The 16,458-nt window shown below is 37.4% G+C and overlaps 2 protein-coding genes across 2 annotated transcripts in view; both read right to left on the bottom strand.

Annotated features, from left to right (window-relative positions):
• Positions 1–1,508: 1,508 nt before the first annotated feature.
• Positions 1,509–12,851, bottom strand: LOC139139931 (uncharacterized). The gene is made up of 6 exons (XM_070708895.1): positions 12,491–12,851; positions 8,886–9,042; positions 8,528–8,697; positions 8,216–8,374; positions 4,424–6,047; positions 1,509–3,266 (listed from the first exon to the last, which is right to left on the bottom strand). The coding sequence occupies exons 1-5, from the start codon at positions 12,681–12,683 to the stop codon at positions 5,191–5,193; spliced, it is 1,536 nt and encodes a 511-aa protein (XP_070564996.1). The 5' UTR covers positions 12,684–12,851; the 3' UTR covers positions 1,509–3,266; positions 4,424–5,190.
• A 33-nt stretch (positions 12,852–12,884) lies between these two features.
• Positions 12,885–16,458, bottom strand: part of LOC139140066 (fibropellin-1-like) — a 40,464-nt gene continuing 36,890 nt past the window's right edge. The window contains exon 9 of the mRNA XM_070709074.1: positions 12,885–13,570. Within this exon, the coding sequence (XP_070565175.1) occupies positions 12,885–13,570 (686 nt within the window). The remainder of the gene's footprint in view (positions 13,571–16,458) is intronic.

Raw genomic sequence — 16,458 nt, 5'->3', positions numbered from 1 at the left:
CTTGACTGCAAAACTTTCGAAATAAACATTCACTTGCACTAAGCCATGTTTCTTTCCTACAAACCGTGAATAAACTTACTTCAATTTCACTTGGTACGAGAGAAAAGGTAAGAGTAAGTACAGTCGAGGTAGCATTTTACATGTACATGTATTCACATGTGTGTAACCATGAACGACACTTTTCTCATCCCGGTTGAAGGGAACCTGTCCTGATACATGTATATCTCTTCCAAACTTTTCTGGCTCCCTCCACGCTTATCTTAAAACGCTTGCTTGTTTCTTTGTAAGCTCCCCGTGGTACCTCGCTAGGTGCCGGATTGCCACCACATTCTCTTATATTTTGAACAATCAAGCTTGCTACGTCCTCACTTAAGGATTTGCCCCTATGATATTCGCGACCGTTGTTATTGATGTTCATTGTCGGAGTGCAGACTTACAGCTTGTCTACAGTGCAGTGTTGTGATAGATTTGAATTGGGCAGGCGAGACATTTTAGTAGAACGTTATCTCCATCCTAACAGTGGGGTGCCGTCAGTGAACCTTACATTTATTACACCTATCACCACTTTGTTTCGTTTATACAAACAGAATTTCTGCTTGCACCAGACAGGCTTAATCAACACTAAAGTGGCCACGGGTGTATATTTAACAATCTGCTCATCTGATTGTTCAGCACATTTTCAGAAATGAGATGTTCAAAATCTGAACAGCGATTGAGAATCACATGTATACATGGTTTCTAGGGAGCAACATTGGCATATGATCAATGGAAAGTTACCCACTTTAATCAACGTATTGCTTGAGGCAGTCCCCCTTTAATGTCATGATAGTGACAGTATTAGTGAAATGTGAGGGAAATTGATAAGGACTTGGTGACTTTCTTGTGCACTTCAATTTAGGGCAGCAGTAATTCTACACTGATCAAATACTTGTTTGGTCAAGTAAGTAGTACATGTATGCCTGTATAATTCCTGAAACACATGTATGACATATATTATGTTATAAAATGCTGAACCAATAAACATACCCAGATGTGCGGACCGAGACCATAGCAATGGCACCCTGAGATACCAATCCTTGGATGGGTAGACGCTCATACACTAATGACAATGACAATTGTGACAAGCTGAGTAACTAACATGCCACTATATATGATTTTTCCATGGAACTGGCTGCATAAATACTTTATTTGATTAGATTCAACTGAAAATTCAGTTAGAGATTAAAATTACACATTTAAAAACTGCACAAAACATATTGGCACATTTCTGTTTCTGAGAATACATGTCAAATTCAAAGATACCCTGCTCTGCATGGAGCTGATGCAGTCATTTAATATCACCACACAATATGTACACTTGTAATTATATAGTTTCTTCTGTATACAAACGCATGGAGCATAGTCTGTTTGATAATAAAGAGTTCAGTGCTTTTGGAAAAGCAGTCTTGTTATTTCAACTACAGAGAATTTTAAGATAGACACTTCACATTCAGGTTGCTTTTTTGGCTAGAGTTCTTCCTTCTTACTCTATGGTAATTGAGGATTCAACACAAGAGACAATATTACCTTCCTTGTGGTTGCCTTTTCAAGACTCCGTCGTTCTTTTTTACTAAAGTAAGCACATTCCACCGGCACATGGAAGCTGAAAATTTAAAATTCCAATGCCTTAAGTTTTCTTTTTTTTATAACACTGATTTTTTGTTCACTTTAATAGTAGATTCACCATTAATTTTGAAAGTTGTTAATCACCTCCAGGATTCAAAATTTATCATACTGATGTTTTTCCTCGGGCATATTTGTGACCAAAGCACTGTTCGCAATCCCTGGGATCGCCTTTGTTCTGGTCTGTAAGAGGATTATGGAGATGTGATAGCCTTTTGTTTTCCATTAAAATTGTAATCTGATGGGTACATTTTCTGACAAGACAATCTGGTACCAACACAGGCCTTTAACTTTGAAAACAAAGATATTTTACTGTCTCTGAGTACACTAAAAATGCGCAAACCTCAAAGCCCTAAAAAAAAACACAAGATGTATTACAACTCAGAATTTTTTCCACCACAGAATTAATACAAGGATGGTGTCCATTTCACATTTGAGATATAACCAACTTTTAGGAAATTTGTTTCACTTGTGCAAATATTTGCTGATTGACCTCCTTATTTTTATTCCTGATTTCAAAAGAGTATGGTTGAAAGTTTCATTGAGGAAAGTTTGAGCAAAAGTTTGTCTTTCAGTTTGGAGGTGCATACTACCTTAAAGAGTGCAGATTACCAACATACAGGAATTTGGTCCAATTCTTTTACACTGACAAAAAGCTCTAACCTTAAATAACCTTTTCATATTTTCATTGTTTTTTCTAACAAAACAGATTCATTTTAACACCATCATGGTATACAATAGGAACATGGTATTGTTGAAAACTTAATTCAAGTCCTGACATCAATTCATTTATCAACATTAAAATTAGATATACTTGGTATTTTGACATCATGTTGGAAAAAGAAAACGAAACTGTATTTTACAAACAATAACAACAGAATTTACATCACTTGAAAACTTTCAGCTAATGTATCTTCAAGGTTTTCTGAGATTTAACAATCAATCTCTCTGCTTTTCCAATGGTAGAAATAAAGGAAAGATTTTTTTACCTAAAGTTTAATTATTAATAGTGTTGTAAGGGGAGTCACTCCAGCCACAACTATTGAAGTCATAAATGGAAGGCAAGAACATGTCAAGATCATAGCAGTAATGTGTCGTAAAACCAGGCAATTTGATTGGTCTCCAATCTTAAAATGATATTTATCAAACCTTTGATACAGACCACTTGACGATGGGAGACCAGTTGAACAGCCTCAGTTTTACTCCCCACAACTGTTAATAGGGACAACCGAGAACCTGTGATGGAAAGGATAATACCAGCATCACATCATGTGCTTAGAGATAAGATACAAAGTTCGAAAATAACTTTTGCCGTCTGTTACACATCAGATGCTTTTATGATTAAAGGTAAAGGCTATACATGTAGTTACTGTGATCTCTTGCATACTATTTGTATTGAACATATCTGATAAGAATTAAGACTTCAATTACTTAACAAAATCATCCAAATCTGTATGTTAAAATCATGATACAACAGTGAACACAAACGGAATCAAGTGCTGAAAACAGTCCTCAAAAACACCATTTATTGGATCAAAGCGTCTTTGAAAATCATCTGTCAGTGTGTAAATAAAGAATCTTGTAAACATTTATAAAAACATAGGGCCAAAGTCCCTGAAGCTACTATAGACATGGATACAAAATTAAGTATCAGTATTTTCATCCTATTAACCAAGCACATTTTAACTTTCAAATTAACATTGTAAGTAAGTTCTGTTGAATAAGTTGAGACTGTACATACTCAGAGAAAGCACACTGAAGAGACAAATGTTTGAAACTTAAGAAGTTCAAGGTCATCAAAAGCATTATAAGGAATCATGTAACTTTCATTGCACTGTTTACACAGATTGCATAATTGCTATAAATAGCACATGAGGAATCTTACAGCCTAGCTTTACCATAAAAACCCTATCACTTTGACCACTCTTTTAATTGACCACTCTATTTTTTCATCAAAAAGTAATTTTATTTTATCCTTACCAAGTCAACCATAAATGTAAATTAGAACTTTCTCTATCTCTATCTCTATTGACTATTTTGAGCAATTTCTTTTAGATATTAAACATACAGGGCACAATAAATGACAGTTCAGAATATGTCAAAGTTGGGATTCAGGATAGTTGCCTTTACATGTTTTAATCCTCCAAGATGGTAAGTATTTCACTATGAACTGTCAAGAAAAGTTGAACTTTCTGATAATTCTACAATTAAATTATTTTGGCTTTGATGATTTCCTAATTAATTCAATTATTTAAAATCATATTAATTATTTTTTTCTGGGTGAATTGATAGGGTTTATACAGTACAAGAATTACATACAATGTAAGTCAAATTTTGACCAAAAATGACAAAAAAATTCCTTAAAAATACAGATTTGCATATTTCATCACAACTTGAACAAATCTACGTTGGGTTACCCCTAGGGACCTGTATACCAAATAACAAAGCTGTCTGACCAGCGGTTATGAAGAAGATTTTTTACCAAAACGCCTTTTTTGCATTATTTGCCTATTTTCAATAATATCAAAAATTAAAAAAAATAGTTTCTCAAAATCATATTTTTCATCTACACAACAAATATCAAATCAGTAAGTACTGCGGTTCTCAAGATATTTGAGTGGACGGACGCCTCACAAACGGACATACATACATACATACATACATACATACATACATACATACATACAGACTGACGACGGACGCCGGACGGATACCCATCCCAATAGCTTCTATAGACTATAGTCTATAGTAGCTAACAAAGGGTAAATTCATTTAAATTTGTAAATTTCGCAGCAAATTCATATCAAGCTGTCTTAAATTACATGGTTATCAGGAATTTTTAATATTTGCTATAATTATCAATGCACTGGCTGCATAAAAAATGTTTACAATCGCTCGCACTCACTGCTTCATGACTGATCTGTCTACTGCAAGGATCAAAAATAATACAATCCTCCATAAGGTAGTGGTATGTCTCAAATAGCAAACTCATTCTGTAGTATTAATAAAAATGTCAAATTACAATTTAAAGATACTGTAAAAAAGAATGATTAGCCAACCAAGTACAGTTAAAACAGCATGGTATTTTTTTATATAGTAAAATATTAAATAAGCAGAGTACCAAATGATACCACTTGGCTTTATTAACAAAAAACAAATGAGGCATGATTTGAAAATGTTTCTTGCGTATTAACTGATGTACAGTCTTACTGCTCTACATTCGAATGTTTTCATAAAAACTTATGAATTATTTATTGTACCTGAATGCAATGTGAAGATAACTGAATTAAGGGAATTTCTGATTTGACCAAAACATTATCTTAAGACTGCAAATTGCTGCTTTGATCATAATTTAGGGAATACAATATGATGCGCTCAGACATCATATATTTGCCAAACTACAGAAGTGAAAAAATTGTTTATGGAATTTACCAGTCTTGTAATTGTCAGTTTTGTGATTATATTTGTCTGTATATAACTGTGAACCATATTTATAAACAAAGAAAATATGATTTGCTGTTTACAAGGTCAGTTATCATCAAGGTTGTCTATACGAATTTCACTGATTTTTGCTTCTGGGTATTCATCTTGGATTTCTTGATTGGTGTAAACATGATCAGAAGGCAGACGATGGACACCGGACTTCATCGGCCTCATCTCCATTCTTTGACCTGAACCGCCATCTGGAGCTGATTTAAAGCTGAGATACATATGTTTATGTTCTTGTGCATTGCTGGCTCCTTGGCGGTCCAAGGGTTGGTAACCATCATCATGCACAGTGATGTTCTCACCACTTGCTCCTTGGCGGTCCAAGGGTTGGTATCCATCGTCGTGTACAGTGATGTTTTCACCTCTTGCTTGTTGGTGGTCAAGTGGTTGATATCCATCATCTGAGTGACTTCTCATGGCAAGATAGTCACCATCCTCTTGACCTCGTTTTCCTAACTCACTCGGCGCCAAGTACTTGCTGTCTCTGTAATCTGGATATCTCGTTCTCTGGTTCTGAAACTGTTGAGCAAATGGCGGTTGGGGATGGTGATTTGAGATCACTCCCGGGGTAGGCAGGGACCTGGCATTCAAATCTGGAGCAGGTATTTCACCATCAACATCACGGAATTCAGCGTATGGGGTAATGGTCTCTGGCTCATCAATCTCTTCATACAGGGAACGTGTCTCTGCTCTGTTCTCTTCCTCCTGCCTGATTCGTTGTCCTGGCAACAAATTATCGGCCCAGTTTGGGTCTAACTGTGGACGTGGAGGATCAATTAATAAAGGTTCTTTCTTCTTCATACGAATACAAACGATAACTGTGATGACAGCAACGATGGCCACGATAATACTGCAGATGATAATTGCGATTATTATAATATTCACACTGGATCCACCTATTAACAAAATGGAAAGATAAATTATGTAGTCAACGAACGAATATGTGTTATCAGAAATGTGTGCTCGACATGCAAACATTATAATAAATGTTATCAAGAATTGTCAACCTGTGTTGCCCTGCTTTTGGTATGCAGAGAAATGTTTGCATCTGTGAAATGACCGTCCAGTGATGATATCCAGTGGTGGACCAAGGCGCGTTGTGTATCAGCAGCAAGACATATCAACCTACATTTTCCTTCACTTTCATACTGTCTGGAAGGTTTAAATAGTATTAAATATGCCAATTTGGCCAGACCTATGATCACACAGTAAATGTACTTGGTATATGCATTTATTATGACCTTTCACCCTCACAATCTTTTTGTTGAGCAAAGTTGCCAGGTGGAAAATCAAACAAGCGACCTAGCGGCCGATATAGCTCCGCTGTGTTTATGTAGAGAATAACTATTTTTGACACATGTTGGTGGAGAAGGTGGAAATCTTTGATAGCTCAATGCTATGACCAGAAAAAAGTGGCTAAAATAAGCTGCAAAAATACACGATTGAAGATTTCATCATACTTTGAATATATCACATCGAATCATCTCTAAGAACATGTCAACCAAAGCTATATGATGAGTAGTTTTTTGAGAATAAAATTTTCTGACAAAAAATGGCAACAATTGCCCCCAAAAATAAAGATTGCAGATTTCATCATAATTTCAAAAGATCAAATTTAGTTCATCTATAGAAACCTGTATTCCAAATTTCAAAGCTGTTAGACCAGTACTTTTTGAGAAACACATTTTTTGACCAAAAATGGGAAAAATTACCCCAAAAATTTAAAATTGCAGATTTCATCATTATTTCAATAAATATCATTTAGTTAATCTATAGAAACCTGTATACCAAATTTCAAAGCTATCAGATTAGTAGTTTTGGAAATACACATTTTTGACCAAAAATGGCAAAAGTTGCCCCAAAAATACAAATTACAGATTTCATCAGAAATTCAATATATATTACTTGGCTCATCTGTAGAAACCTGTATACCAAATTTCAAAGCTGTCAGACAAGTACTTTTTGAGAAACACATTTTTTGACCAAAAATGGCAAAAATTGCCCCAAAATTACAAAATTGCAGATTTCATCATAATTTCAACAATTATCATTAAGGTGATCTGTAGGAACCTGTATACCAAATTTCAAAGCTATCAGATGAGTAGTTTTGGAAATACACATTTTTTGACCAAAAATGGCAAAAATTACCTCAAAAATGCAAATTTGCATATTTCTGCACAATTTGAACAAATCTGAAATAGATCATGCCCAGAGACATATGTACCAAATATCAAAGCTATCTGACTGGTAGTTTTGAAGAAGAAGATTTTTAAAGATTTTTTACCAAAATGACAAAAATGCCTTAAAAATACAAATATGCAAATTTCACCACGATTTGAACAAATCTGACTGAAGTCACCCTAAGTAAACTGCATATCAAATTTCAAAGCAATCGGACAAGTGGTTTCAGAGAAGAAGATTTTTTTACCAAAAACACCAAAAATTGCCCCAAAAATACAAATATGCAAATTTCACCACAATATGAACAAACTTAAGTGAGGTCACCCCAAGTGAACTGCATATAAAATTTCAAAGCAATTGGACTTGCGGTTTCAGAGGAGAAGGCAATTGTTGACGGACGACGACGGACGACGGACGACGACGGAAAATCAACCTATTTGATAAGCTCCGCGTCGCTGACAGCGGAGCTAATAAAAATTCAGCAGCAAATACAAAAGGAATGCTTGACCAACTTTCAAATACATGGTATACTGCTACATAGTAAAGAATGCCTGGGATAAGCAATGGTAGCTACTGTGCGTGTTATGGAAAAGTCACATTGCTATGAATAATTGATGCATGCATCGCAATGAGTTACCGATAGCTGCCTCCAGATGCCATTTACTGAGCAGTTGCCTCGGAGGCAGTCTGTTACACAGTTTGCAGAAAAAACCTGTATTGATTAGCTTCTCCTCAGTTGCATTGCCATTGATTACACTTACAGACATAACATACTGCCTCTTGCTAGAAAAATTCAAACTTTGTCACCAAATAGTAACTATCTGCTAATTATTCACATTGATGGGAAAGTTTGTTGATGACAAACTTGTATGGCATTACATACTATAGCAATCTGAGATGTTGGTTGATCCAGTATTTGAATTGGGTGTATCTGGCAGACACAGGATGCATGCTGTTGCTCCCCTGGCATTCTGATAGGATCCTTCTTGGCAAGGCGTACAAGGTTCAACTCCAGTAACGGACCAATGACCAGCCATACAATCTGTTGTGAGATACATGAACTTGTTCAGTAACTGTGTTTCTCTTCATGTATATTGTACCAGCATTTCACAAAAATAGCAGTACGTTAAATTTGACAATGATGGATAAGTGAAAACAACATAAAAGCCTGGAGCCATTTCTGTATTGGCCTTACCTTTTTCATCAAAAATTGCACCGTCTGTAGAGACGGCGAAAGGCGGAAGTGCTCCTTCCTGTAATGACTGGTCAAAAAGTTCCTTCATTGCAGCTTCATCTGTCATTTCTTCGTCCCTTGTGATGTTTGCTTCATGTACGAGATCAAACTCCACAATAATGCTGCCACGTCTGGTAGAGATAAAAGAACAATTTCTTAGACTTTAGAACATTGCAGTAATTTAAACTTGAGTACCATGTGGGGATTACAAACATATTTATTACAACACTGAACTGGGTTTATTTTCAAATCAACAATCAACAGCTGCCATCACAATGAAAAACCGTTGAGTAATCAACAATAAAAGTAACTAACTTACAGAATATTAGTAATATCCACATCTATTCTGCCATCAACTTCAATGAAGATGCTTGCAACAGCGGTCACAACCTCTGATGAGAATTCTTCGTCAGTTATTAAACTTTTACTCCAGTCCCTGTCTGTGATCTTCAGACGACCACTGTAATGCCGTTTTCCTGAAAAATTATAAGTTACATAAATAAACCAGGTATATAATGCGTACAGTAAATTGTACTGCAATAAAAAGTGAACGCTTAAATGTGTCTTTTGTTTCTGAGATCAAAACACCAATGTGCACTCAAATTCATCATCATAGCAGTCATGGAGATCAACTACTGTACATGTATTTGTAGACTACAGCAAACTTTTGAAACTAATACTCTGTCTTTTTCAAGCAAATACTTCAGGTGACGACAAACAATACAATGATCTTTCATCCATTATCTGTCGTTAAATGGTCAATACAAAGTGTGTGCAGCAGTTGATTTCTTCAAATGCTTAAATAATGTAATGTACCCGGTACATGATACATGTATGCAGGAAATGTCTGGTGAATGAAGCTGAGAAAATACAAACATTGATGTATTTTTGATGGGCAGAATATGTAGATTAAACATAACAATGCTTTGTTGAGTAAATATACAAATAGAATGGCTTACAGAAATTTAAACAAATAAGGTAACCATTAGACTATAAATAGTTAATGTAATTATTTAAAAGGATACATGAGGGAGGTTGAAGTAGAAAATGTCAATAAAAACAACTGGACAACTGAGCAGTTAATTAATTACCTCGCGTGCGCATGCGCGCAGTGAGGTTATGGTTTAGGCGTTTCTGTGTGTGTGTGTGTGTGTGTGTGTGTGTCTGTCTGTTAGCACGATATCTCAAAAACGGCTTGGCAGATTCCGATCACATTTCGCACACAATTTGTTCTTCAAATTTGCAAGAACTGATTAGTTTTTGGTGTGCTTTGCGAATTTATCAAGTTATGAGTAAAAGAAAATTTGTGGCCTGTATAAGTCTATGGGAGGCTAAATAAGTATGTTTGAGGGCGCTATACTAAAACATTTTACACAAAGTGATTTCTGAATTCAGTCACTCGGCCGCGCTGATCGCTAATCTTGAGTTTTGACTGTTGATGTCGTCGTGTCGACGTTTGACTTTAAGAATCGTGTGGGTTACTCTGGACATAGCGAACCAAAAGCTAGATTATCGAAGGTAAGCGTCATAATATTTGATCAATGCATTTTTCTCTGAGAATGAGATGTAGAGTGACACTTTTCAATCTTGTGTGTGTGTCAGCGAATTTATATTCCGGCATGGTTCCGCTGAGATCAGCATAATATTATGGCGACGTATTGACAGTCTGTGTCTTTTAAGTTGCTTTTCAAGATTGTATTAGCTACAGACCAACAATGACAAATTTTTCATGAGATTTCCATGTTGGCATTGATGTTAAATCAGCAGCAGTAGGCTAGCTCCTGCGTACAATAGGTCTGCGTTTCCCGGCGGTACGGTGGTAGGCCGACGTCTTGTTCCACACTGTCCACAGGACACCACGTGGTAGAGGCCGTGTGCACAACCTGTACGCAGAGCTTCGAATACACTAGACAGAGTTCGTGTTTCCGTAAATTAGGCATTGAACTTGACAATATAGGCAATAACCAGAATCATCGACCATCGCCTGACAAGTGCACCATAGTCAGCTGTACATGAGTTGCTATTGTTATGTTTCATTTTCATTGGAATTTACTGCAGGTGGTTTTATCAATGATAATCAAAATAGCAAAATTAAAACCCAGCAGAAAATTAATGCTTTCACTGCATGTAGACTATATTGCATGCTGATTTCTGATTTCATTACCACAACAATAGCTCACATAACCAGAGAAATCTTTGATTTCAACTATAATATGTATGTATAAATCTTTGCATAAATAATGCTTAATCAAAATTCGGTACACACTCCTTGCAGACCATGTGACTGATAGTACTACATTTCGAATTTCAACATCATAGATCATGTCTGATTCTGTCACATAATTCTACTGATGACATATTATGGCATTGCTGTTTGTTTATTCACCGGAGACCAGTATAAAACCAAACCAGCCAAATTTTGGCGTTACCCCCTCACCTTTGACCTCACTAAAAATGTATTTCTCTCATTCTTACCAATACAACCACACGACTTCAAACATTCAATAGTTATGAACAGAACCTCTGACTGTTCATTGCCAATGAAAATCAGTGTCACTGTTCAATATATACATGTAGACTGTAAGGTACAGTCGTGTGAGGGCGCTCTGTTTTTTAAGCCGGGCATATGGAGCGCCCTCACACGGCTGTACTTTACATTCTATATTCATATTATAACTTTGAAACATTTTATCGTCCAACTATTCTAATTTTGAGAAATTCGGGAACAAATTTTGTCACCTATTGACACATTTTCCTTCTTCATAAAAGCCAATACCCCAAGAAGTACTTTACAAAATGTGCACGCGAGGCCATTCAGTTCATATCTGGTTTTAAAGGGTTGCTTGCCTGGGCTAAAAAGTACAGACCCTGACAATTTCAACTTGCATACTGAAACCATTTTATTACACCTCACTCATTCAGCGTGCACTGCCATTGGTTAAACACGACTCACGTGACATGTAAAAGAACGTGATGATGCCCTCTGCGAATGTGATGATGCCCTCTGGGAACTTGATGATGCCCTCTGCATTTGATATTACATGGATGACGTCATTTTACTTACTGCGCATCCTTTCTGCGCAAAACAAATTGTCGTTCGCTTGTTGTACTTTGCAGTTGGCAACTTATGGCTGCGAAACGTCATGCAGAGCTGTCACCGGTACAGTTAGACGATATTTTGATGCTAGTAAAATGGCAACAAGGAATGCAATTTCTGTGTTCAGCGACTATGCAAGCAACAAATTTGGATACGCCACCGAGGAGATCGGCAAACTTTAGCGGCAACCCTAGACTCGGCACTGACAACATTTTACGCTGAGGTCCGGACTCAGAAGGCGAACTGTACTCGAGGAATTCTTTGTGTTTTTGTTTCTTTGCATGTTTGCTTGTTCGGTGTAATAAAAATAATAACACATGAGAGCTAGGGCAATATCACGATTTTTTGCCTGCCCTCGGGCTGGTGGTCATGATCGAAATACCGATGATGCCCTCGCCTACGGCTCGGGCATCATCAGTATTTCGATCATGACCACCATCCCTTGGGCAGGCAATAAATCGTGATATTGCCCTCGCTCTCATGTGTTATTATTTAATTATCCCACCTCTTATATAAGCTAACCAAAAGCCTGTCACCAAACCATTACAGGCATGTAACTAAGTAACTTTGACCTGCCGCAGCAAAGACGTTGCCTGTCGCTTTGCTGACAAGCATGCGATGGTGGTCATTTTTTCACTCTGTGAATTGTTTTTTTGATTTACAATGTATGCGTCATGAAGATAAGCATTGCTATAAATGAAACATATACCATAGGTACATGATTATTTTCACAGTAGACATGGACCTGCAAACGTACAGGGTTAGAATCACTATGCTAGCACTAGCTGTTTCAACATCTGCAAGCCTGTGAAATATGTCATACTCACTTGTATACATGTTGCACAGATCTCCAAAGTATGATGTCTCGCTACAGTCACATTCATACTCCTTGCAGGACACAGGGCGACACACACCTCCATTTAGACATGGTTCAGCAATAGCCGTACAGATGTCATTGGCATAAACTAGTGGTCCAGGAGTAATCCGAGGGGCTGATGTCTCACACAGGTAACACTGCATGAAAACCCAATAATTCAGATAAATTCACATTAATGAGTTGCCTGTATTATAGTATAATACACGTAAATTCACATGAATCCACATGAATACAGGCTTGCTGAATACAAAAAATGGATTCTTGACTGTATTCATCTGTATATGCACTCTTCAGCTAAAATACAGGCAATAATCCATGTTAATACAGTAAGTATTATGGGGTTTTTATGCAGTGTAACCTTGATCGCTGTTTTCATCTCTGACACACACATCGCCATGGTTTCTGCACGGATTGGCATGGCAAGGGTTGACCACGGCACAATTAACAGCATTGTATCCATCAGAACAGTCACAGCGGTATTTATTTTCAAATGAGGATGCCGGGCTGCAAGTTCCATTGTTCAAGCAGGGTGAAGGGTCAAATTCACATGGACTGAACATGGTTTGGCAGTAGTCGCCTTGGTGATCTTGATCACATTGACACGAGATACGACTTGGCGTCTCCTGGATACAGTGGCCTCCGTGGAGACACGGACTGGGATTACAGCCTGCTGTCAAGATTTTCTCACAGTTCTGTCCAGTATAGTCCTCTGCACAAATGCATGAGTAGCTATACATGTGCAACAGACATGTTCCACTATTTTGGCAGGGATTGGAGAGGCAGAAATTGGCTTCCACTTCACAGTCGCTTCCGATGTAACCTGGAGGGCATTCACAAGTGTAGTCACCAATTCGTTTTGTGCAAGTTCCACCATTCTGACATGGGTTACTTGGTTCACAGCAGTTGACGACAGTTTGGCAATCATCACCGGCCCAGGCTGGTAAACATTTACACTGGGGTTCTCCAAATCGTACATTTACACATTTTCTATTTTCAGGACATGTATTGACATCTTCACACTCATCAATATCTGCAAAAAGAATTAAAATAAGATTGTCTTTCAAGACAAACCTTTTCCTTTATCATATGGCAGACACTTTTTGATGAGTTATCTTTGATACCTATAAAAACCAATATCATATACTGTAGCAATGACCCTCAACAAAACGATGTGCAAATATTGGATCCTAAAATGAACCCTACTGTACCTACACAGGTAAAGTGTCAGTAAACAGAAACAACATTGTACAATATAAGATGGCAAAAGTTTTCTCATATGTGATAATAAATATTCAATTTTTGCAGCAGTCATTAATTTCGGCATGAAAATTACACAACAGCAGACATGCAACAGACCATTTGCAAATTTCTTAAGAAATTTCAAACCAACAGTTCCAGTTATATGCACACATAGACAGTGAAGACAGGTGACTTAAAAGCAAATCTCATACAACTAATGCTAAACAAGACATAAATACATGTACTGAACTTCTTGACCAGTATTCAAAAATTATCAACAGTAAATTCTTGATAATGATCATCATAATTATAGCTAAATATTTCTTTTGAAGGGACATAAGCTGTAACTTGTGGCAAGTTTTCAGTATTCTGCTTCTGTATATCATCTACTGTGTCTGACCCTAATCCATTTGTCATGCTTAAATTTCGAGTATTCTTTTTTACAACACAGCTATTATTATTATTGTACTTGGGCCTCAGCCCAAGTACATTTGTTTTCATTCCGTGGGAAAAAACTCTGTAAGGTATAACCATTTCTGGCTGAGACCAGGGAGGGCAAAATGTCTTGGCTTCATCTTTCTTGGCATAATAAATGGCGTAATGATGTTAACTGAATGGAAGTACTACTCTCAGCCAGTCTTGAATAAGTGAGATGTGAATATTAATGCTTCTCTATCTGAGTTTTTGCCACAAAATCTTCTGAATATAATCAAAATGTGCATCGAAATGCAACAATTAATGCACCCTCCGTTTAGTAGGCGATGGCACGACCCTTGCTACACCCACTGGACGAGCCAAAGTGGGAGGGGTAATTTCAGTTGGGTTGAACAGGAGGGCTCGAGACCAGAATTTAACATTTAAACTTGAAACATGTTTAATCGCTGACAAGATGTGGACTAGTCTTAATCAAAGTGAAAGAGTGAAAAGGAAAGGTTTTATATCCCGGACACAATGAAAAACATTACGACTGGTAACTGTACCCCCAGTTGAGAATAGTAATGCCCACAGCGATGGAGAACACTTATCCTTGAGCTGAGAAAACCAGACCATCATTTCGAAATAGAACTGCAGATTCGAGAAGCTCGTTCAAAATAGCTAGGTACACCCCATAAAGGGGTGGTTTCGAGTTTTGAGGGCAAATTTCGCCTCCTTCATATAGAAATCGTACGTTTGTTTTTCCAGAAGAACACACCATTTGACACAAAATTTGCATGTAAAGGGGTCGCCAGTAAGCACGTGGTCAAATCTGGCATAAGAAACAATATGAAATGTTGGGTAAAGCCAGTCCAAAATAAACTGATTTGAACTTTTGTGTTTTGTAATTTATACCACTGCAGTAACATCACCTTTTTTTGACAACATCACACAATGTAATACGTTTTGAAACTGAATACTCCGACGTATTCTGTGTCTCCTTTGCTAAAAAATACGGTATGCCGATTACCATGTAAGGAGATGATGACGTCAAGACAGATTTGCAGTGCGTTTGGTCCTGGATGCTGCACGAAGTTTTGTCAAGGTGGCTTGTGTATTTATTTCCTAAATGGGAGAGATTAGGGTCGATCTAAACGAAGGCCGAAGAATGTTATGATACTCTAAGCGAGCTGAACTCTAACGCGAATGGTTGGATAATTTGGAGGATGTCTAGAATGATCTCGTCTCATTAAGATTATTTGGCGGTCAGTATTGAATTTCAACTGCGTCACAAGTTTGCGAAATGAGTATTCCGTCGAACGGTCAACGAACGATATTTTAGAAATCTGGAGACATGGCACATCGCATTTTTATTTTAGTATTTTATATTTTACAAAAGATTTAAGAAGCAATGATTTTGTCGAAAATTCTGAAAAAAATATATGAAGATTTGATCGCGAACACATTTTCACGTTGGGGTCAACTAGCCCTGCGTACGATGCTGTGTGTTCCGCTACAGCTAATCGCCCCGCTCACCACAGCCCTGCAAAGACCCGTACGTAGGGTCGGATCGGTGACTTCAAATCCATTTTGGGACTTGACGTAAAAAGCCAAATTACTGCCGAAATTCAGCGTTTTTGGGCCCAAGTCGTATCCCAGCCTACCTCAGCTACTCGATCGCTTCCAAAAATGACAGTCTTTTATTCACTTCTCGTAAATAACCGTCGATGTCGGCAACTCTCTCGCTAGCCCTGCGTACGATGCTGTGTGTTAGCTGTAGCACATAGCATCGTACGGGCTAATTGTACTTCGCGAAATAGCGAAATGGCGAAATGACGAAATGGCGAAATCACGATTTTCGATTTTTTCCAAATAGCAAAATGAACAAATAAAGAAACTACACACAGAGAAATTACCTGCCACCTAGAGTATGCTTTATAATCGTCTCCTACTCTTACTAGTACAACATTACATGTAAAGCGCCATGTTGAACATCGCTGAAATTGGCCTCGGAATCAAATTCATTTTCGAGTCACTGAACAAACAGCTGGCATATGTTTTTTCCAAACTGACCAAAAAAGTATTTCGACCACAACAAGTTTATAACTGGCATGTGTTTTGCAGTATAAAGAAAAGGCACTGATTAGCGATGATACCATTGTCGGTTTAATTTATTTGTTTGGCCGCCGTTTTATCACATACTCCTGCCAAACTACGTGTATGCGTGCACGCTTACGCAAAACATTTTTATCTTGGTACAAGAGA

This window comes from Ptychodera flava, chromosome 9, assembly GCF_041260155.1.
Source record: "Ptychodera flava strain L36383 chromosome 9, AS_Pfla_20210202, whole genome shotgun sequence".
Taxonomy (NCBI): Eukaryota; Metazoa; Hemichordata; class Enteropneusta; family Ptychoderidae; genus Ptychodera; species Ptychodera flava.
This window is presented reverse-complemented; position numbering and strand designations above follow the sequence as displayed.

Coding starts and splice junctions, on each gene's coding strand:
- LOC139139931 (XM_070708895.1), bottom strand. CDS start 12,683: ATGCAGTGTTACCTGTGTGAGACATCAGCCCCTCGGATTACTCCTGGA. Junction 9,043..12,490: donor TCTGTGCAACATGTATACAA/GTGAGTATGACA, acceptor ATAATTTTTCAG/GAAAACGGCATTACAGTGGT. Junction 8,375..8,527: donor TGCAATTTTTGATGAAAAAG/GTAAGGCCAATA, acceptor ATCTCACAACAG/ATTGTATGGCTGGTCATTGG.